At 38.0% G+C, this 23,716-nt stretch overlaps 2 protein-coding genes across 3 annotated transcripts; one reads left to right on the top strand and one right to left on the bottom strand.

Annotated features, from left to right (window-relative positions):
• The first annotated feature begins 928 nt into the window (after positions 1 to 928).
• On the top strand, positions 929 to 14,002 carry LOC101162039 (protein TESPA1). 2 transcript variants are annotated; one of them, XM_023954892.1, is made up of 11 exons: positions 929 to 1,301; positions 2,747 to 2,913; positions 3,142 to 3,172; positions 3,810 to 3,850; positions 4,555 to 4,605; positions 7,796 to 7,835; positions 10,230 to 10,325; positions 10,485 to 10,693; positions 10,774 to 11,873; positions 12,944 to 13,028; positions 13,462 to 14,002. In XM_023954892.1, the coding sequence occupies exons 2-11, from the start codon at positions 2,790 to 2,792 to the stop codon at positions 13,551 to 13,553; spliced, it is 1,869 nt and encodes a 622-aa protein (XP_023810660.1). In that variant the 5' UTR covers positions 929 to 1,301; positions 2,747 to 2,789; the 3' UTR covers positions 13,554 to 14,002. The 2 variants fall into 2 exon arrangements, with proteins under 2 accessions (XP_023810660.1, XP_023810661.1); XM_023954893.1 differs by lacking the exon at positions 929 to 1,301 and having other exon boundaries at positions 1,380 to 2,913.
• Positions 14,003 to 14,084: 82 nt separating this feature from the next.
• tarbp2 (TARBP2, RISC loading complex RNA binding subunit) lies at positions 14,085 to 20,299 on the bottom strand. The gene is made up of 7 exons (XM_004068678.3): positions 20,057 to 20,299; positions 18,117 to 18,431; positions 17,845 to 17,914; positions 17,648 to 17,765; positions 16,235 to 16,362; positions 15,887 to 16,082; positions 14,085 to 15,104 (listed from the first exon to the last, which is right to left on the bottom strand). Exons 1-7 carry the CDS (start codon positions 20,107 to 20,109, stop codon positions 14,947 to 14,949), a joined length of 1,038 nt encoding a protein of 345 aa, XP_004068726.1. The 5' UTR covers positions 20,110 to 20,299; the 3' UTR covers positions 14,085 to 14,946.
• Positions 20,300 to 23,716: the final 3,417 nt, after the last annotated feature.

The raw sequence follows: 23,716 nt of genomic DNA on the forward strand, positions 1-23,716 counted from the left end.
TTCGTAAATCATGTATTTACTTAGTTTACAGCTCTTTGTGTTGAATGAGAAGGACTGTACAAATAAACACATTTATATTCTAATTATTATTATTATTAATATTTTTTAAAGAATTTTATTTCAAACACAAAATCAGTTAAAAATGGACAAATAAAACAAAACAATGTGCTTGAAATGTGTGGAAGAAAAATCTTTTATGATCCCACCCATTATTTGATTTTTTGATTTGATTTGAAATGGTTTATTTCAAGCAATCAAAATAGAAATAATACACAAAAAACAATATAATCATCAGTTATACATTCATACAGTAACTAATCAAACTTAGGATAATTAGACATAATTAATAAATATTGCTTGAAAGGGAGTGGAAGGAAGCGAACTTATATAATCCCACCCCGTTATACTATAACCATTTTATTACATGATTTATCAATATCCGGTTCCTAGGTTTTATCAGACAGAATTAACAATCATAAGGTATCAATAAAGCAGATGCCAAAGATGAATTACTTAAGTACTACGTCAAAAATAACTATTTTAGAAATCAACATGGCAAATGCAGCATCTGAAATATATGCAAATTATGTTACTTTTAAAAGTCATTCATATGCTTTAAAACATAATACTATATCAGTAGTTTCAGGAATTTTCATAGCAAAATTTCATCAAGTATCAAAAGTTAAAAACATGTGCAAAGTTATGCTACATTAGGAAATTATGAATCAAATGGCTGGAAAGTTTAGCCAAGATGACATTTTCTGGTTGATAACTCAAGCAAACCAAACTGCAATATGGATTTTTATTAAATCAGCTGGTGTTATACTATTATTGGTGTGCAACAAAATATCTTCTGATCTCATTTTTTGATATTTCACATTTTTGAAATCATTGATATCCATTGGTTTTAGACTTATATTTTAGTTTGTTTGTTTTTTTTTTTTAAATCTGGAGCCAGCCTATGTGTGAGTTTTTGTAAGATGTGTCAGCTCCGTCGATTACTTTTTGTTTTGAGATGAGATGCAAAGTGACTTCCTCCAGGCAGGCGCTCCATCTCGCAGCGCACGGACTACATTCATCAGCCTGCAAAGACAAACGCAGTGCGGCTTCAGTGGAGATCAGGGGACAGGCGGCTCGTTTCCACGCGCGGTGGTGTCTCAGGGGCAGCACAGCACAGCACGCCGGCCGCTCTGACCGCCTGACGCAGAAAAACACGTCAGATTCACCATCGAGTCTGCTTCAACAGGAAACGATCGAAACATTTCTTTGACTCAAAACTGAAACCAGAGACGTCGATGAAGGTAAGGCTCTCTTCTCTGATGCTTTAGTCTGGAGAAACTCTTAAGTAAAGTAAGGGCAACTTTATTGATAAAGAAAAAAACATTTTTACAATCACAGTTAGGCTTTAAAAGTTGCACTGTGGTTATAACACAAAACTTTTTATTTTATTAGGTCTTACGTCAGTAGATGTGTTCATAAAGTAAAACCTCACATTTTCTCATAACCGTTTCTGTTTAGAACACCAATCAGTGAAACTTTATTGTCCATAGTTTAGATGACAGTTTTGTAACTTTACATCTCTAACATGAACACATGCACTACTGCTTTATCTTAGTTTAGCTTTATTTCTCTTTTTTAGTTTCTTAATATCATTTATGAATTCATGATCTGCATATGTAACTTTCATTTTAGCTTCATACCAAGTCCTTTGTTACAGTCTATGATAATTTACATGCAGTGATGCGAATAGATATACAACCTCTTCTAGATCTAATGTTTAACATATCAGGATATGGCAAAACAAAAAGGAATCTCAGATTAAAAAAGAAAAGAAAAACCCAATAAACCATTTTAGCATAAAGTAACCCAAAAGGATAATGAAGGTGAGCCAGATGAGGACATATGAACATGTTTTTTTAAGTTAAACTTTAGTATTTTACTGGTCTGAGGTATTATAAAGTATTTGTAAAGATCAATATAGTTATATTTGTTGATTTTTTAAACAAACTTGACAGTTTAGCAGTTTTTTTGATTACGTTTTAAATGGTAAGCAACAAATAGTTCCTTCAAAAAAGATGGAACAACTTGGGTCTCACTCATTAATCAGTGAAGAGTTTATAACAGTATCAATTTTAACACTAACTCATTTTTTAATGAAAGAAAAGGTCATTCACAACTTTAAAATATCCAAATATACAGATTTTTACAGACGTGGAGGTCCAAAGAAATTGATCATTGAATGATCAGAGAAAGAAGAAAGACAAATGAAGTGCATTGACACTGTAATAATTTGTAGATCCCATTTATACGTCTATAAAATCTTAAGAAAACGGAACTCCTTGTGTATAATGGGATTTCAATTAGATACTCATTAAAAATGACTAAAGGCTGCAAGCTAAACCTTTCGTAAGAACCTGATAGCATCAGTCAGATAAGTAGTTTCTATTATTGCCTCCCTAAGCTGGTCTACCAGCCGCACTTTGGTTCTCATCTTACTTTTGAGTTTATTTTTTAAACTTGGAAGCTCAAAAAGAGTGTGCTTTATTTCCCCAGGATTTTAAACTCCAAAATATGTCGGTGAACTGTACTGGAGACATGTGCTGTGGTGGCAAGTTTCCATCTGTTTGCAGCGTTGATATAACACATTAGGAAAGGAAACTATCACAGTTTTGAGTGGGCGTGCTGTTGAAGGTTGGGTTTACAAAAGTGCATGTAATTTTGAAACCAAGTTTTATTTCCAACCCAGTCCTTCTGCATTGGTTGCACTGACTACATATCGCCCTCAAGTCATGGAAAGAGCGTCCATCAAAGATAGGCGGAGAGCTTGGATCAACAGCCGACAGTGCACCACTTTGGAGGAACCTCAAGGGTTGTTATCCACCTCGATGATTGACGACAATGTCTTCCCAGATGGTGAGAACAGGCCCGATGCTTTCTGAGGACAGACACATTTTCCTTAGCAATGGAAATATTTGTGGAATGTTTGATAGCCTGTTTCACAACTCTGATACTTTTAACCACACAAGTGGTGAATATTTTAGTGGGATTTTCTTTTTCTTTTTTCTCAACAAGCTCATCAAAGTTTAAATAAAAGCAACAGATTTGTTCAACAAGGATTTTCTATGTGCCTTATTTCCACAGAAAAGATTGAGAGCTGGCTTCGTGGCTGTAGGTGAGTCAACCTTTTTATTTTTAAGATGCGATTCATTGAATGTTGACGACAGGTGATGAAGGGAACATGTAACTCATTGGAAACGGATGACTTCAGAGAGTGGAAAGTCTGTAGCTGTAAAGATGCTGCATGGCAGCTACAGTTTGCTCCTCACCGCATTATCTTCAGATGAAACGTTCTTAATGTTCCATTGGAAAAAAATACCCTCTGATCAGAACTTTTGCACAGTTTTGTGTGTTTTTGTGATCAGCTGGGTAAATCACCTGTCTTATTGGTAAAGTAGTATACCTGTTATCAAAGGTTAGACCTATACAACAATTTATATATATATATATATATATATATATATATATGTGTGAATGTGTGTGTGTATGTGTGTACATACTCCAGTAGTTTCGGGACATCTTATGTGAAAGCTAGCACTTCTGTAACAGGAAGTTGGCAGCCTTTTGCAGGCTGCTGAAAGGGCATGAGAGGCTAAATCAAGCCACCCTTGACTGCAAACGAGCTGAGCATCATTCTTTAGATGGAAGCATGCATGCAAACCCAGTCACATGTTTGATAAAAGCATGCAAATGGCACAACCATGAATGTGTGTTTGTATGAATGTTTTAAAAATAGAGTTTTGTCTTCACAGGTCAGAGGCCGGGTCGGAGAACAATGCTAGATTCAGTTTTGGTAAGAGCAATTTAAAAATGGACATTTTGCACACCAAAGTCAATGCACTTTGTGTAATTTTCATAAAAGTAAACAACTCAAATTCCTCGTCAAAAATAAAATGTTTCTGTTATGGGAAGACATTTTTGACCACATAAATATAAAAAAAACCTACAAAGTAACATACAGTAACTCCAGAATAGTCCAGTGAACCATGGTTTAAAGGTAACAGATACTGTAAATATTTTAAGCTAAATTAATTCATGATTCCAACTTATCGACTTGACTGTTTCTCAAACAGAAAAAACTAACAATTAAAATCATAAAGTTTTATGAGTCTAATAGGTAAGATGTCCCATTTAATTTTGGAGGATAACGAAAACTTTTTTGTTGCAACTGGACTAATTGTTCTGATTAAACGTTTTTGTTCAAATGTAAACTTGTATTTCATTGATAACTAGAACTTTTTCAAAGGTAAAAATACTTTGACTTGTGCTTAAAAAGCTTATGTTAAATTTTTTAGTTTACCAATCAGGATGTTTATTGAAATATTGAACTGTTTTTCTTTTATTTTCTATTTTCTATTGAATTGGTCAGACCAAACTGTAAGTTAATTCAAAGCTCACCTTAACATAAAGAAAAAAAAGAATTGCCAAAATTAGATTTTAAAAGGCAAATTTTGTGTTTTTAATCAAGTTCAACCAAACGTTTTGTCTTTTTTTCAGATGCTGAACTAGCTTTTAATTTGGCCGATGACCTGAGCCTTGGAGCTGATGGTAAGCTCAGACTCTGCAAGCACACTGATGTTTATCATCTGGATCTGTAAAAAACATGTTAGGGATGATGGGAATTTTTTCTCTTTCAGCAGAAAATCAATAGCAGATAGTCTGTTAACAGAGAACAATACCTACCAATACATATTTTGCCTGCAGCACATAGTGACACAAGCAGACCAGTCTAAAAGGTCAAAATGGATGGGGTCCCGGTTAGCGCAAATTACAGCAGATGTCCAGTTAAAATTTGCACCAGCGTGTTATATAAGTTCAGTTTGCATGCTGCAGATCGAACGCCTACGAATGCCTGATTCATGGGAAATATGAGCTTCTCTGTTAAAGCAGAAGTTTTGTCCTTTTGCTGCTCTGGAGCAGTCAGGTGTGTGCAAACACCATGTCGAGGAAAGGCATTTGAGAGGGAAAGTAGCGTCCCCTATGAGTTTACCTATTCTGCACAACTCATCACTGAAGAATGTGTTCACTAATTTTCACTTCCTCATTCTAAATAAAGTCTGATCGATGATTCACAAATGTGACTTATGCTTACCGGTAGTTGTACTTTGTTGATAAAAACAAAAGTGATGGTGCTGGTAAAGCAAAAGTGATGGTGCTGGTCTACAATGAATGACACTATTTGACAAAAAAAAGTCAATCACACCATTTCAGCAATGCATTTTTATAAAAAAAAAAAGTCCCACTCTGATCATCTTTTGATATATTTTAATTGCGTTCCCAGTGGTCTTTTAATTATGAGTATGCAGTTTTAATTAAAAAAAAAAAACAAACCTGTGTCATTTTCTCGGACATAGTTTCTGCAGAGCGGCAGGAGTTTAAAGAACTGTCATCTTAGAGTTGTGTGCGGGACTGTCGGCGCAGAACAAACCTTCCCTCATTTCCCATCATCTCTTTGTTTACGCTCTGTCTCGCTAGCTTACAGCCCCTAGAAACCCTAAGCTATCATTAGCGGTGTATCAAACATGTACAGTTTTGAGCCAAATGTCAGCTCAGATGAGGAAAACAAAGATGTACATGAATCTGTTTGTCTACAGGTGGATACATCAGAATGGAGAGGAGCAGAGAGCTTGTATATTGATTGTAGTGAGTGACTGTAGATTTTACATAACAACAACAATCTTTTTCAAACAACATAATTTTGTCTGCTCCTGATTCCCAATGAATTAAACAAAGAAACACTCAGAAATGCAGATTTAAGCTTAATATTCTTTATACATGTCCTCCATCATGAGAGAAACGTTACAAGAACATTTTAAAAACACCAAAAACACAATTTTCACCAGGGTGAAAATTAAATTAAATGTGAATGTGCAGGGAGGCAGAAGAAGATGGCCTGCCTTTACTTTTAGCAGCTATAATTAAACAACACAACTGATCAAACTTAACCTATAGCACTTACCATTATCCTTTATAAAAGAAAGTGGCCCATAAACCAATCCAACTGTTTTCATCACCTGCCAAAATGGAGACAATTTAAATGCTCACAAAGCTGGTCAAACTAAATTCAGGTGGTTGATGGTTAAATCTTGACTGAAACTCAAATTAAGTAAATACACGAAACTTGCTACACTATAAAAGAAAGCGGAAAAGAGACTTTTTAGGCCCCTAAAATAGCTGAAGTTAAATTCCAAACTTTAACACAGAATCCAAAGAACGAAAACAAAGGAAGCAGAAAGAAAAACTCCTTCCAGCTGTCCCATTATGATATGTGGGACAGCTGTCATGTAGAAAGCTTAGTTTTTTACCCTTTGAAGGGCCTTGTCAGGTTTTTCTTTAGCCTTTCAGATTAAACTATGTTCATAAATATGGTCATATATTATCTTGGCATACCAAAGAACGATTTTTAAAATTAAATATGAGTTATTTTCACAGTTAATTTTATTACCTGGAAGTAAGACGGCTTGATCTCTGAGGCACCGCCTTCCGCTCTGTGTGGGTGCCGCCCATTTCCTGACGTCAACCTAGAGCTGGCATTGGCAACGCGACTGCGTTTCGCACATAAAAACAAACAACATCCAAATTTTTGCAAAGATGGATGTGTATATTGTGCATATAAAATTTATACGTTTTTCCAGATCACTGCTCGGTCAGTGAAGAAAGTGTGTTTGTGTTAACCTTGGGACCGTGCTGGCAGCGCAGACTCTTCCTGGATGGGGCAGTTCCTCACTTATCTAGGTCACAATGGATGAAATTACCACTTTGGGGTTGTTTTTTGTGAGGAATTAACACGATAGTACACTTAAAAGTTAGAAAAATTGATTTTGCATGACAGAGGTCCTTTGATAATGCCTCCACATGACTAAAAGAGTTAACATTTAAGGCAAATTCAAACCCTTTTCTAGGTAAGGTTGAAATTGCCAATGCCTAATACTCTGTTTCATTTACCGGTACATGTTTACTGACATTAACCCCTTGACACCTGAATTTATTTCCAGCTATGAAATCTTAAAAACCTAAAAGAAAAAGGAGGATGCACTCTAGTTCTCTCATTAGTTTCTAACTTTTAGAGCAGGAAAACATTGTTGTAGTGTTTTCCTTATTGCCACGTTAAAGCTCATTTCAGGCTCTTTGAGTCTAAAATCACCTCACTTGATTCTCTTTTCTATCAGCAGATCAATTCTCAGCAGATCAATTCTAGTGATAATTAATGAAAAATGTAGGTATAAACCATGAGCATATTTTTACTAACTTGATATCCTTCTATTGGATAAAAATAATCTCTCACGGCATCCTGGCACTGACTAAAGATACTGAAGATTAAACTGTCCTTCCTGTTTGTTTTAAAGACGCCTACTCACCACGTTTATAATTGATGATCTCTATAATGATTTAGCAAAGCTGAGCTGGTTATGAGTCATGAAAACCATTCGTGGGTTTAGTGCAGGAACTTTCTCAACAGTATGTGGTGCAAATCTCTTTTTAATATTATATGATAACATTATGAAATTGTTTTTATAGATGGGTTTCATCATTTATGCGGTACAGGAATATGAAGCTAAACTGGCTTCCTGGTGTTGCAAGGGGTTTGACATGCTTCAGAATAGGAAAAAAAAAACAGCAAAAAGTGTGTGCACCGCATGTTCTGGCAAAAGTCAATATTCAGATGTGCAGCAGAATGCTACTTTTCGTTTCTAAACAATAGATGTGTTTATTCATCCAACTTTTGTTTATTTTACAGCTTCAGTCTTAGGTGGCGCTTCAGTTAAACACAGAGCTGGGTAAGTGACAACTGTAATGAATTATCACTGTTAAAATTGCTTCAGTACTCTTCTGGAGCGGGGCCCCACGTTGGGCCCTCCCGGCGCGCCAGGGGGGCTGCTCCCCTGGTGGGCCGGAGCTGCACTCTCTGTCCCCCCATGCCTCCCTGCTCTCTGTCTCTGGGGGCCCCATGGTGGTCCTGCTGGCCCTGGCCTGGGTGGCTTATGTGTTCACCCGGGGGGCGGTTGTTCTCTATCTGCTACCGTGCGGGTGTTGGGGGGTTCTGGCTGCCGCTGCGGCAGGGGTCTTGGTGTTGGGATGACTGGGCGCTCTCCTCCCTCTTTTTACATTCCATCATCCATTCTAGAAGAACATAAACACTCACTTGAGCACAGGTGTTGGCTCATCTTTGCACAAATACTTTGCGTGATTGAATGAAATATTTCACACTAGTTGGCTTGAACGTATAGGTATGCGTGTGTGAACAATATTTGTGTTTTGTACATGTTGACATGTGAACATTTTTGGGTCCAACAGGTATGTTTATAACATTTGAGTGTGTGTGTGGACAGGCTCCGCCCTTATCGACTTGTATTACATCTGAACCTCACTGTGATGAGTATAACCATCCAGAAACTTGTTGTTTTATGCTGCTTCGTGGTTTTACCCCCCCCCCCCCTTTACAATCACCCTCCTATCCCCCCCTCTCTAACATCCCTCTCTTTTCTTCTCTCCTTTCCTTTTCCGTCCGGTCCAACACAAAATATTTTCAAATATTATTTAAAATGAATAAAGTTTGGCCTCGATTACAAAAGGGGTTTATTCAGACATACCTCTGTTTAAGTAAAATATGTCCAAGAAAAGGCCTTCAGCTCTCATCTGTTTGCTCAGCTGTTGGACAGGACAAGTTAAAAAAAGAAAATAGCTTCAGTATAGAGAATAAATGAAATGTTTTTATGATATATATGTAAATTGTGGGCTTAGCTTTATGACCAAATAAAATGTATCTTTAATTCTTAAAAATGCAAGTATCCATCCCACAAATCATCATTTAACCCTTGTGCTATCTTAGATGACCCCACCCTTACATTGACATGTTCTCCCTACCATGACAAAGGTGGATAAAGGTGGAAAGTTTTCATGTAATCCATGGACACCAGTGAAAATCACAAATCATTGAAGAAAAAAGGGTCAGCGCACTGTCTAGTGGGTCTAGATGACCCAACTCCCAATGTTAAAGTGCCTAGGATACCACAAGGGTTACTCCGATATTTGAAGCCATTAGTGGTATTTTTTAGGGGAAAAAAAAAACAGCTATTCCTAGGGTTTTCATGTAGGAATTCACCATTTTATTAATGAAAGTCCACCTCTATTCAGTTTAAATCCCTGGTTATGTATAAAAAATTTAAAATGAAATTTTAAGTGGTTAAAAATCAACATTTTGTTATAACTGGGTAGGAGCAGTAAGGACTCAAACCTAACCAGTGAAGTTCCAATAGATTTAATAACAAAAGTTCCCCACAAACATGGGGAAAGTAACAAAAACCAACAACTACAGAAATATTCAGAGTGAACATTAGAAAGATTACAAGGAAATGCACAAGATGCTCCGGTGCTGAGGACAGAAGAGACACCTTGTTAAACAGCAAACTCTGATCAGGCATTCCAGGTATCTGTGACTGCTTCAAGTAGGACCCTGGGAGGCATCCAGGAGAAGTCACAGCCAACCTGCATGAACAACACAAATGTGAACAAACAGAAACCAAAAAAAAAGGGGTTAACCAGAATGCATTTAACACATAAATGACACTCGATCAGAAATTAAACCAAATTGTGGACATGTGAATGGAAGTGGGTTCCGTAGTTTGGCAGTGATCATCAGGTCTTCATGTCACGTCATTGTGTCAATAGCTGCTTATGCTTATGCAGAAAGAACATAATTGCTGGTTTGGTTTAGTTCTTGTTAGGTGTAAGGGAGGTCAAAATGGTCTCATGGGGCAAAATACACATTCAGAAAATGACTTTATCGCATCAAACCGGTTCCAGGTTTGTTGGTTCTTGTTTGACAAAATAAAGGATTTTATTCATGCTTTATTTGTATTTTAATTTTTTATTTTATTTCAACATTTGTCCGTTTTCCCCCCTTTTCTCTACTCCTGAATTAACATGAAGCATCTCCTCCCATAATTTTTCATATAAAAGATAACGCAGCATTCTGTCCAATAGGTTAGTTGTTGACCTTTCAAAATAAAGTACCATATTCGAGTGATAAGATAAACTCTTTGAGAACATGGTTTCATTTTGAGACATCCTTTATACTTTGCTTCTGAATGTGTATGTTAGAAGTAAAACCAGCAGTTTTCCTATGTTTTTCCCGTGATAATTAGAGTTTCTGTACTTTTTTCTGTGTGAAGAACAAGCCGTCATAGACTTAGATTGCTGCAACTGAAGCATGGGCTCAGCATGGCCTCCAGCTGCTACTCCTCATCCACCTGCAAAACTCTTTCAAGGTGAGGCTTAACTCAAATTACTTAAGCTTCTGTTTAAAAGGCAGACCTCCCACTTTGTTTAGATTTCTTTAAGAAAGTTTTTTTTAGCCCAGATTATTTATTTTTCTAGATTGCATTTTTATTTTCTCTTAAGTTTCCCTTTTTTTGTGATTCTCTTAGTGTGTCAGAGATCCTGCAGCTGTATGAAGAGGATGCAGAGGAGGTTCTATGTGCGCTGGGTTTCGGTAGCGCGGAGGAGCAGATCACCGCACGTGTCCCGTCGCGATTTTTAAACTCTCCCTCCAACGCCAACGGCATTAACTTGCGTCTGTTCCTGGACTCTCAAATTCAGCGCATACGAGAAGAGGACCACAGACTTTGTCTCGCCAGTAAGATACTGGATTTACTTAATCACAGATATCCACCAAGCTTTACATGATCAGTTATTTTACTCTTTATCCCTCCACAGGTCGTTTTAGACAGGTTGAAGTGCTCACGGCTACGGCCAATGCTTTCTATTCGCTCTACTCCCATGTGTCCCGCACTCCTCTACAAAAACTGGACACGCCGGTGTTTACCTTTCCTTCTCCTGTGAACAAGATGAAGCGGTTTCAGCCCAGCACTTGCAGCGAACCGCGGTCTCCTGTGGAGCGGCTTAAGGACACCGTTCACAGAATGTGTCTGTACACAGGCTCCCCTCGTGGGTCTGAGTCCACCTCTCCGCAGCCATTACACAGGAAGAGAAGCAGCGTCCCTGACATCGTGGAAATGATCATGAGAGGTAAAACGGGGACTGCCAAGAGGCTGGATTTGGAGGAACATCATGGAGACAATCAGACTGTGGAGGACGGGCTGACAACTGGAAACGGGGAAAAGAGACCCATGCAGAAAGTCGTGGTGGATGCAAATATACCTCAACATGACACTAAAATCTGCTGTGAAGAAATGCAAGACAACAGACAAAAAGAATATGTTGATGGTGATCAAGAGAGGCCCAGAGAAAAAGAACTTGACAGCACAAATAGTGGTCCAACATTTTTCACAACACTGTCCTCATCACAAGAAACTTTAACAGACTCTGAACAACTGATGCCTTTACGTCGGTCGGAGCTGGACTCTTGTCCCACCCAAAGAGATGCAGGGACAGCTGAGCTGCACCCTGCCGCTAAGGTCACGTGTGATTTTTGTGATCAGAGCACACACAGTACAAACTGTCTATTTCCTGCTTCTTCTGTGGCAGAAAACACAGACGTGCCATTCCCTGCATCCCATGAATCCTGTGCTCTCACACAAGACTGCCACCCACACATGACTAAGGTTGCTGGTTTAGAACCCAGCAGCAGCTGCAATTGTTGCTGCATTACAGTGACCGGCTGGGATGGAGAGATGGAATCTCCACGTTCCACAAAAACGCCACATTTTCATTACGCTTCACCCGTGGCGTCCATGTTGACCAGCGATGAACTGTTAAGTCAAGGAGACACAAAGTACCTGAATCCGATGTCACATCCCAGCATGGGCGCCTTCTCCAAAGCCCGCCAGCAGGTCAACTCCTTTGAGTTGGAGGAGGTACAGTAGTGTCACAGTGGAGCTACATCTGTTGAAGTGGCATAAAATGGAAACCTTACTGAAGACAATCTGCTGTTTACTTTATTTAGCTTTAAGTATTAATCTAGTCTGGGTTTGGGGTTTTTGGTGGAATTCTTTCTTGAGTTCTACATTATAAATTAAGGCAAAAAGATGAACTAATACATGAAAAATAAATCTACATTTTGCATGAGAAAACAACAAAAACCTCAACTGTTTTTACGTTTTTGTTACCACTTCTGAAGAAAAAAGGAGGGAATATTTTATTAGTTTTGGAAATCCTAAGACAGTCTTTCCATCAAGAACTGCATGTCTCCTGTTTTGTTAAGTCATATTTTAAAAAGTTTTGGGGAAGATGTAATAGATCAGACTGGGGTGAACATACACACCTTCTGGTATGTGTCCTTCAAGCTCTGACTTCAACTAAGTAAAAGCTTTATTGTAAAAAATGGATGACGTAAGCATGTTTCATATCATAAATGCTAGTATCCGTTTTGCACACTGGGCTACAAAATGCCCCAATCTGCAAATACAGACTCAGGGATCTCATTTTAATAATTAACTGGTGACTAGACAGGTACAGATATATCCGTGTTACAACCCCGGCCACATGGAGGTGTCAGCTTGAATGGAGGCTCAGGTAAAGATATTTCTGACATCAGAGGTTCGGTTTTGAGGTACCCGCTGAACTAAGGGGGGTCTAAGGGCAGGGATGTGCAGTTTGGCTTAGTCAGTTTGTTAGTTCAATTTAGTACTCTCCTACTGAATTCTATGTATTCATGATCGTTTTGATTTTATGTTTAACTTTTTCAGTTACTGATACAAAGCCCATCGAGACAACTTTTGTTGTGAATTTGGGCTATACTAATAAAATTGAATTGAACTAATTCTCATCACAAATATTACATTCTTACAGAAAAGCTACCATGAAAAACGGACCGGCGCTAAATGCAAAGTTGGCATCACTTCATCATCACGTTCATCATTGTTGTCTGTTTTGCTAAACAGAAGTCCAGTGTTTAAAGCCAATGTTGTCCCTCCTCCCTCTGTAGGTGCACAGCGCTGGAGAAGAGGATTTTGGACAATCAGAACTTTCAAGGACACCAACTTTGCAGCTTTCCAGATGTCCAAATAAAGGTAATGAAAAGCGTACTTTGTGCTTTTTGCATGAACCAATATCCAGAGCATTCTTTAGAATTACTTGCGTCATCTCATGTGAGAATAAAGTTGATGGTTTTCACACTTGTAACTTCCCATGTAACAACCAAATGAACAATCTGAGTCCACAATCTTTCTTCCCTTTTACAAATAAAAAAAAGCCTGCTGTTTTAGTGTCTGTACTTCCTGTACTCGGGTTAGACTGAAGTGATGGAAACAAGCTGATGTGAAAACATGTCTGTGCGAGTTTGGCAGTTTTACTGCAAGGGAATGCTGCGGCATATGCTCTGGAAATAGGTCACGACGCAGGTGTTCATTACTGTCACTCTTCTCTGTGCCAACTGAGGTCAGGCTGCATCTGCTCTTCTACTGTGTTGTGCAGCGCGTAAAAAGGAACTGTGTTTTTGTGTAGGGGAGGTGGTTCGGGGTGACAGTGTGCAGTCGGACAGCAGCGGATTTGCAGATGAAGACCTCAGCCCCTCAGCAGAGAAACTCAGCAGCTGACAGACAACCTTACCTCTGCTTTTCTTTTACTCTGAAGAGTCCATTTAAAAATGTAACAGCTAAGAAAATGACTCCAAACTTTGGATTTACCTTGATCTTCAGGTTACTGAATATATTATATCCAGATGTGAAGTTTTTGTATGCTTTCATAGTTCTTGAACGTTTGGGTGAATACATATAGTTGTGTAGTGCACAATGTGGACTACATAATAGAAAAACTTTTAAAAAGTTGAAACATAATAATGCCTAGGAAATATTTCATTAAAAAACAGCCACAGATGCACTTTGAAAATAAAATTTCATGTTTTTTCCTTCTAAGTTTTTGTAACTATATTAGGATTTCTCAAATGTGTCAGTTGTCACTTTTGTGTTGAAGTAAAACAGCTGTGACTTTGCTGGTATAACCGCATAATATAAACCTTATAAGCTGCATTAAATAATAAATCCCACTTTTTCATTTTAGAGCCTTTATCAACAAACGTGCAAACTGTATGGAACGTTCCAGAATCAAAGAACAAAAAAGACAATCAGTAAAATGAAGTTTCTTTTATTTAAAAGAACCTAATCCACAAGGACAGAGAACACAAGGAGTCTACGCTACACATTCAACACACGCACGGTAATAGTCTTGAGGTATAAATATTTTCACATTAGAACATGTGGTCGCTTTATATGGCGAGTCTGTGATGTGGAAGTCGATGCGTTAAATAACTAGAATAGAGTGAGGCTTGGTCACACCTCACTGTCAGTCAGAAAGGAACATTTGTTTAAAACGGAACCAGATTAGCGAACGGCCTATAACAGAGTTGGTCAGATACTTATGACACCGTGACAACAACTCAAAGAGTTTCCAAAAATACACACCTAATTTGCTTAAAGATAAAAGATAGCATGGCTAAACATTAAAATGTGGCAGTGTTGAACTGTTGGGTTTAAATAGTTTATCAGGACTTGGGTAGGCTCCTTCACTAACATCTGAAATAATTCACGTATTGAGCAGTTTGTTACTTTTTACATTTGGAAGAATATAAACTTTTTTTTTATACTTCCTCCCTGTAAACCAGGATTCTTAATGAAGAATCTCCATTTATAGTTTTACCTGAATACTTTCTAAAATAGTCTGTATTTAATAAAACACAGTGGGTGAAAGGGAAGCTAAAGAACTGGTGTCATCAACGAAGAAGATGAGCGTGAGATTATTTTAGGCAGATAAATCTTCAGTGGCACGTGTCAGACGTAGAATAAAATAAACTAAAAACTGGGTTCAGAGATTGACGTGTAGGAAAAAAGTCTCAATTTGGGATTTATTCATTTGACCCTTTACAAAATAATAATATTATTAATGATAACTTGGCGAGTTTTTGAATCTGTCAGGAGGAAGGCAACAGTTTCCTTATTTCCCTCCTGCCATGATTTTGAGGTACTGAAGTGCGTTGTGAGCTGCGTTGGCCCGAGCGGCGTCGGTGTTCGTAGCAAAGCCGTGGCACACCGTGATTGGCTGAGTGGACAGCTCGACCAGACACTGACACAGGCCGCTGAGGCTGCGCTCCTCTGAAACGAGACGGGACAGAATGTGAAGCAAACACACTCTTCATACTTTTTTCTTTTCACGGAAGACCACATTTTGCATGAATTTATCTGCAATAAATTTCTATCCAACGGCAATAAAATACTACCGGTAGGTAAGTGACCCCCAGTATCAGGTTATGAAACCTACACTTGAGCAATTTCACAACAGTGTGGTTGTTAAGGTGACAAACAAACAAACCCCAAATGTGAAGTTTTGGAAGGAAAAAAAAACCCAAAGTGGTGCAGGTGGACATAATCTGTGTAATCAATCAAACTGCCTTACATTTCATATAAATATGAACAAGAGTCATCAACAAATATGTTTAAGCAAATGCAGCTTTTCCTCTAAAACCCATTGGAATGATGCATTTATCTCCTATGTTCTCTCAGCCAAATAAGGTTTTGAGAGTTCATATTGTCAGTTTTTGATGTAAATAAGCTTCCCTTCATTCTAGATAAGGTTGCATTCTGGCCACCTGTCAAGGCCTGGAGGAACGTCAAATATAGAATAAAGCGGATAGCAAAATGAGGTTGACTTCAACGAAATGATCAATCGAGTTTTACATTTTCCCAGGGGGGGACCCTCTACAAACAAGACGTCCCAACAGTGATGTTTATTGCTTTCAATAAGATGCGGAACCTCTTCCACGCAAGCAAGATGTTTACAATTCTTGCTTTCTTTTCTGCTTGACAAGCACATTCCTTCAATGTGCGCACATGATGTGGCGCGGTGCAGTGGCGACTCCAACTGCATGTGGGCTCACCTAGGTCTAGGTAACTGACATCAAAGCGCTGCTCTGCAGACAGGTCACTCAGCAGAGCGCAGGAGTTGGAGTCAGAGGGCATGCCCAGAGGGTGGCTGCGAAGCTGGAGGATCTTCTCTCCAGCCGAGTTCCGCAGAGAGTCCCACGTGCAGCTGAAGCCTTTCGCTTTGCCCGACTCCACTCTACCGCCCATGTGCTGTGGAGAAAAATCCACAGGCTAGTCGTTTGTGCCATCAAGGATTATGAAAGAGACAATTTTGTTGTGTGCATTTGTGTTTTAAGTGTTTGTTTGGGGACATTTAACCAAAGCATTCCCAAGGATCCTCCTCAACGCAGTCGGCCCCTCACCATGTTAAACGTGTCCTCTTCCGTGTCGGCGTCATTGGTGCTTCGGAGGTCTACTGGCACGTCGTGTATTCGTGACAACATCTTAGCAGCTGCATTCCTCTTGGCTAATTTCTTAGAAGTACCACTTCCTGGAGAAATAACAACAACAGAGTATTAATAAGAGACAAAAAAGCAACCTGATATGTGCTCCGATTTAACTAATTGAATCTAGCATTTGCTAAAAGGTTTCTGCCACTGGAGGCCAGAAAATTACACTGAAAAAAGGAAGAGGGTTATTAGTTTTCCAGTATCAAGTTCTTAGTGACAACATCCATCTTCAAATCTACAGAGTGATCCATCTTTTTTATGTAAAGAGTTGAGTGCACAGCCTGACTTTAAAGGATAATGTAGTCTTTTATCCAAGGCTTACTATTTTTTCACTCCAAGCTCAGAACAAATTTCCTTTTTTCAACAATCAAGACAGACGTACTTTCTTTGTTTCTGTCTGCTTGTTCAGCTGCTTTACACTGGAACATCACGCTGGAACTGTACGCTGTGACTTTACACTGTACACTGTGACAGAAGACAAGCCACCTTGCAGAAAGGTTCGGAACAATGACAGCCAGGGAACTGCCTACAGATGCAATTTCTGCGGCAAAGAATGCCTCTCCCAGATTGGCCTTTTCATCCGCCGCCAACGTTGTCTCAGACGACCAGACAAGACAAGAGTTAGAATACATCATCCATGGTCAACGCTGACCGACAGAGGCCTACGGCACGCTGGGACTGTACGCTGCAGATTCACGCAATGTAAAGTCACAGCATTAACTTTACACTGTTTTCCAATTAAAGTTTAGGCACAAGATGCCAACTAAAGTAGAGCAATTTTACTTTATCTAGAATATTTTGAAATATTTCAGGATGTTTAGATGATGAGAGAAGAAGTCAATATGAATGGAAAAACTCTTAAAACAAAAAAAGCCAGAGCTTGCACTTCAAAATAAAAATTGGTCTGCTAAAAAAATAAAAGAAATAAGGAATCAATAATGTTATGTATAGATAAAGGGATCAACAGGATCAGTACCTCATTGACTGAACCAAAGAATAAAACTGAATAACAAGAAAACCCACCAAACTACTTTAGACGAGAACTTTTTGAGGTTAACTTATCGACATGATCTGCAAAAACCTGCATTACAGAAATTAGGATCTAAAATAGGAGCCCCCTTAGTATCTATTTGAAATATATCAACCTCAGTTCTGTGCTGTTTCATGACATTCCGATGCTAAAATAAGAAATAAAAAAATGACAGTTTTATAACATGAGTACAAACTAAAGTTTCAAAAATAATCAAATAGAAAAGCAGGGCAGTTTGGTTTAAAATAAAGTAAGAACTTGAAGTAGAAACAATATCTCCACATTGAGACTTATACCAATTTCGACAAATCTTTCAACTCTGCAGGTCATCGTAAATTCTTTGCGATGGGCTGGACCAGACTCCTGGGTGACTGTGTACTCTGGCAAACGCCATCCTTTCTGTACCACCAACTCCTAACATGAGGAAAAAACAAATTCAATGATTAAAAACTCAAAGACAGAATTTTGTTGAAGTTTTTTTGTGTTCATTTACCTGAAGAGCCCCGACAGGATTACATTCAGACTGCTGGGAAGTGTTTGTAGTTTTCATCTCTGACTGGGGTCTGCATGAAGGTGAAAAAGTAGACAGGACGTGTCAAACAGGTCTGAATCTCAATCATCTCAACAGAGTCTACCTGGGAATTATATGGAGACTCAACAATGTGAGGCATAAAAAGAAACATTAATTGACCTTTTGTATTAAAAAAAAAAAAAAAAAAGAAAAACAACAAAAAGGGAAACTTAAATATTAAGTTGTATCCTTACCCGTCTTCATCAACCAACACATCCACACCAACAAACTCGTCCACTCCGACAACGACACCAGCGGGACCTTCCAGGCTTCCTTTCAGCATCTTCAGAGCAGCCTCAGCTGCCTTGTGCTTAGCCGCCTTTTTGCTGGGCCCTTGGCCGGTGCAGCTGATCTCTCCCACGGAGACGCGGAATGTGAAGTTGGGCTGGTGGGCCTGTCCCTCTGCCTTCAGCAGGTCATACACTGGGGTTTTGCCTATCCGCGTTCCATACTCCTGCAGCAGACTGATGGGCGTCTTTCCGGGATTCACAGCCAGCATTTGCTCAATACTAGATGAGGAGGGGAAAAAAAACAACAGTTTTAATTAAAAAAAACCTTGATATGCTCTGTGTAGACGATGCTGTTCGATTTAAAAAGAGTTTAAAGAACTATTCAGATGAAAATAGTGTTTTTTAAGCATGCTCTTGTGGCATTTTTCTGATGATGGAGGATATATATGCTGTGAATCAGGCAAAAATGCAGTCGGAAAAAGCTTGTAGATGGGAAGTGGAAGGTACTATGGTAGGCCACAAGCTCCCTGCTCCACTCCATTCTGATGCATCCACTTGTAGACGACAAGATCCATGTATGTCTTTGTTTTCCTCGTCTGAGATGGAATATGGCCTTAAAACTGTACGGCTGGATAGCTCAGATATTGCTCGTCATTTTTGTTGCACCATTAATGTTAGGTTGGGGGTGTGAGAAACAGAGGAATGTCAAGAAGAAGGGGCGGGCTTACTCTGTGCCAACAGTCCTGCCTATAACAGGCACATTTTTTTCCCTTTCTTTTAAAGTAAATATTACGTTGATTATTTCTATGATGTATTGTGATTTTAATGCATTTTTCTGTTTTGTGAAGCACCTTGAATTACTTTGTGTACGAATTGTGCTATACAAATAAACTTGCCTTGCCACATTTCTGATAAACCCCTGCCACTCTGCAGAAACTATGTCCAAAAAAAAGGACAAGCTTTATAATTTAGGCCAAAAATGGCAAAATCAGAATAAAAAGACAGCTGGGAATGCTTTTACAATAGATAAAAAGATGACTGGAGTAAATCTTTAAGAGGTTAAATAAAACAAATATTACAGTCAAATTATTATTAACCAGAACTTCCCCAGAAACACTAAGCTATAAAATGCTTAAAGTACATAAACTGTCCTTGAAATGGTTCTCTTAGTTTCAAATGACAGTAAACAAGTCATTTTTCAGTGACTGGTTTTTGATTAAAAAAAACTGTTTAAATTAACTACTTGAACTAGCATTTTGGCCAGTATAACACACAAAGATGTAGAATGCTATGCAATTAAATTATTACAAAGAATAAAAGCAGCTTTGTGACAGGATTATAGAGAATCTACAACATGGGTTCGCCGATTCTCAGGATCCTGAAATGAGCAAAGCCCGTTCCTCTGATTGAAAGCTGGAGGTGAAAGAAGAGTTCAGTCATCATAAGGAGGGAGGTCACTATTAATTTCAGAAGTTCTTGTGCATGGTTCAGTTTCCAACGCTTTACAGACAAAACGTCTGTTTAACTGGTGTCACCCAATATCTGAGTAAAACAAATTACATAAACTTTCAAAACAAGGCAGGTTAACATGGGTGTGAAAAGGAGGAGGAAGGGCATGTTGGGATGGCCTAGTGTCTTCACGTGGTGTACATTTGTCCATCACTTAGAGACACCAGCATCTCCTATCAAAAGAAAGTCTGCATGACACCCGTGTATACATATTTCTCTATGCAGGCTTCTGACTGAAAGATAAACATTAAATAAAAAATACTGTGCTGCTGCAGGCTTGGATCATCGTGAACTCAGGCCTCAAAAATGTTTAGCTGCATTAAAAACTAAGAATTGCTCATTGCTAGGAATTGCCAGCAAAGACAAGATTTGAGTTAGCTTAGCTTTGGACTCACCTGGAGCACCCGGAGTTTCTCTTCCAGCTGTCCGATGCTGTATCGTCGTTCATTCCCTATTTCACGCAGATAGAGCTGAACTATTGCGGATGGAAAATCCTTCTACCAAAAGCTTATCTAGCATTCATTAGACACGAGTGTTCGTTTGAGTTCTAATCCCATTTTAAGGCTACAGTATTTGAAAGAAAAACGAAGTAAACCCCCTCCATAGCGACAGCGTTCGGCGCACAAATATGACGTAATAGCATCCTGTAGCACACACAAATCGTGATTGGCCGAAAGAAGCGCGGGCTTTTCCTAGTACCAAATATGTCTTGAATTAATACAACATGAACATGTAACATTACAAAAGTACAAAGGGCATAACACAACTTAAATAAATGTTTAAGATGCAATTATTATGGGTAATATGGGTAATCAATGAATGACATGATATGATGTGTATAAAATGAATACAATGATTTGTAATTGTAGTCAGATTGAACTAAAAATTAAAGGCCATTATTTGAAGAAACATAAACAAGTAGAAATGTTTCTACAAAAATCAAGTTAATATTTTTGGCAAGTCTATTCCATGAAAATGGAAATAAGTTGATATATTACACAACTCAAATAAGCCATTTAGCAGTTAAAACAATTTAAAATTTTGTTAACTTATTTTTGAAACTGATTTTGTTAGAGCCGGGGGTCCAGAGCTCTGGAGCCACATGCGGCCCTCCATTATTAGCTCTGCAGTTTTGAAGGAAAATGCAAACGTTTTGAACAAATAATAGGTTTGTTAGTTATGTTTTTATTTACTCTTAGATTTTTAAACTGAAGAAATTTTACCATAGTTAAAAATGAACTCTTTTTTCCCCTTACTACTCTACTTACCTACCTTACTCTAAATCAAGAGGCATTGAAAGCTTTACCGTTCCTCCAAAATGCATTCATTTTTGTAATAATTTAAATTATAAATATTAAAACAGATTATAATACTAATTAAAATAATTACCGGTATTATAAGAATAAGTTTTAACTCATATTCCTACCTATCTAGTTGCTTTTCAGATACAAAGTTCTCAAAATAAAAATTGTATATCTACTATAGCAGGATCTTATTTGACAGGATTTATTTTATTTTGCAAAGAATTTGCATGTGCTATCCCAAAAGTAATACAATAGAAATATAACACAACTATAAATCTATTATTTAAAATGTGTAACCCTTGTGCTATCCTAGGCACAGTAACATTGGGAGTTGGGTCATCTGAACCCACTAGACAGTGCGCTGAACCTTTTTTCTTCAATGATTTGTGATTTTCAGTGGTGTCCATGGATTCCATGAAATCCTCTTCACCTTTATCCACCTTTGTCATGGTAGGAATAACACATCAATGTAAGGGTGGGGTCATTTTGACCCCACAAGATAGCACAAGAGTTAAAAACTATAAATGAATGGCCTACTGGACAGAAAAATATGATAGGCTTTACTTCTAAACAGTAAAGTGGGATTTTGTGGCTGTAGCTGAATTTTGGTCCTTAATAAACTGGTCCAAATGGCTCTTGGTGCTAAAGATGGCACACCCCTGGGTTAGAGGTTAAGTTTTGTGAGCCTCTGGTTTATCATGTTTTAATTTAGCACTTGTTCATTTTAAAGATTGTTTTTATGTTCAAAAAAAGGAAGACCTAACCTATTGTTTTCATTGTTCTTAAGTACTACTGAAAATACAGTCATATGGTCATACTCAAACAAATTATAATACAAAAGAAGGGTTTTAAATTTCAGTAACATGAGTAAATATAGTTCACTATATTTCATCCCTTCATGCAACTAACCAAAAAAAAAGGTGAAATATTCGAAACTGTTTTTAGAAACAAACATTTGGAGGAACATTTTATCGAAGAAGGATGCATATATATATATAGTATAGCAATGAAGAAATGTGTTTTTTTTTGAGTAATCAACTACTTAACCAAGTAGTTGTTAAAATATATGTAGATAATAAAGAAATGATAGTAATATTACCGGTAATACCCAAATAATATAGATTATATAGAAATATAGATAAATTCTTACATAAAATTTAACGTTTGATGCACGTTCTACTTCAAAGTTTGAGTCAGATCTTTTTTCCTCTTTATGTGGAGGGACACACCATTCAAACTTGAGAACAAGTTTTTGTGAAAACTGTCTTATTCTAATGTTTTGGTTTTAAACGACAGACCAGAGTGGTTGCATGAACCAGAGGAGGGCGACATTTAGTTACTGACCATTTGAGCTCCCTTGAAAATGTCTGTTTGGAGTCATGCGCACCTGCCTTGTTGTAAGCTGGAAAAAAAATCTACTTTGAATCTTTTTCACACACATAAAGTTTCCAGTCATCTGATCTAAATTAATAAATTCCCTTGTGCCTTGTGGCTGTGTTGTTTATACAGTTGGGGAGCTTCGTCGGGGAAAAAGTGGCATTGTCATGAAAATATTGTTAGTTTTGACTAGGCCAGTCAGAAATATGCAAACATACAACCATGAACAGTCATGCTGTCTTTTGTGAACAGCTGTAAATCAGCCTAATATGCTCAGTTTTAGACATATTTAATGTAATTTGCATAGTAGCGTCTGATGACAGCATAATTGAAGGTCAAAGATATTTAAACGTTGAATCCAATCTTTAATAGAAAGGCCAAATGCTTCATGAAAAGTTTTTTTTTGTCCAGTTACCAGAAAGATTGAATGTATTTGTGATTTAGGACATCCAAATCTGATAGCTATTAAATCTCCTCCAACCTAATTTATTACTGGATAATATGACAGTTCCAGTGATTTATGTGGACTTTCAATATTGAAGTTGGATCCTCTCACAGTAGTAAAAAAAATGGCTTCAACTTTTCCCATCTTTAAAAAATATATATATATTGCAGGGTTACCATAAAATACTGGTAGATTTTTACCTTTAGGCTTTTTTCCCTATTATTTATGTGGTTTTGCATTGAGTCCCACAATGTTATGCTTGTGAACGCCTGCAGATTGGCATTAAAAAAAGTGAAGCCATGACTTTACATAAAGGAAACGGATCATGACAGCGAGTATAGCTGTCTCCCATTTGAACTTGCAAAGCAACAACTGGAGCATCATGATTAATCTATGACCACACTGTGCCCCTCCTCATCATTTTCTGTGCAGATTTCCCTTCATTTTCAAGCTCAGGCCATAATTTATTGACCTATAATGTGATAATCTAAGAAAATAGAAATAAATGCCAATGTAATTGCTTCGCAATTACAATACTCCTCATCCAACTTGTATGCACACATGGACACAAACTACATCCACAAACACACTTTCCTCTCCCCTGTCTTGGCTGCTGCATAAGTATGTGTGGTTCTTTGGTTGCCAAAGTCATCAGTAGATATCTTCAAGCAGGGAGCTGTATGAATGCTCTTTTCCCCTTTTTCCACAATATGATGTTTCCTTTTTTGTGTGTGTTTTGATCCCTCTCTTGTGGCCAAGCTGTGCCGTGGTGAGGCTTGGGTTCGAGTGGCGCTCCTGTGTTATTTTTGGCAGCAGCAGTGGTTGGTGGCTGTTGAGGGGAGAGGAGACAGAAGGGGAATTGCATGAAGACCAAAACCAAGGCTGTTTAAGGGATTTCTGTCTGAGGGAATTGCTTTGTAATGATCAGA

Source organism: Oryzias latipes, chromosome 5 (assembly GCF_002234675.1).
Source record: "Oryzias latipes chromosome 5, ASM223467v1".
Classification (NCBI taxonomy): Eukaryota; Metazoa; Chordata; class Actinopteri; order Beloniformes; family Adrianichthyidae; genus Oryzias; species Oryzias latipes.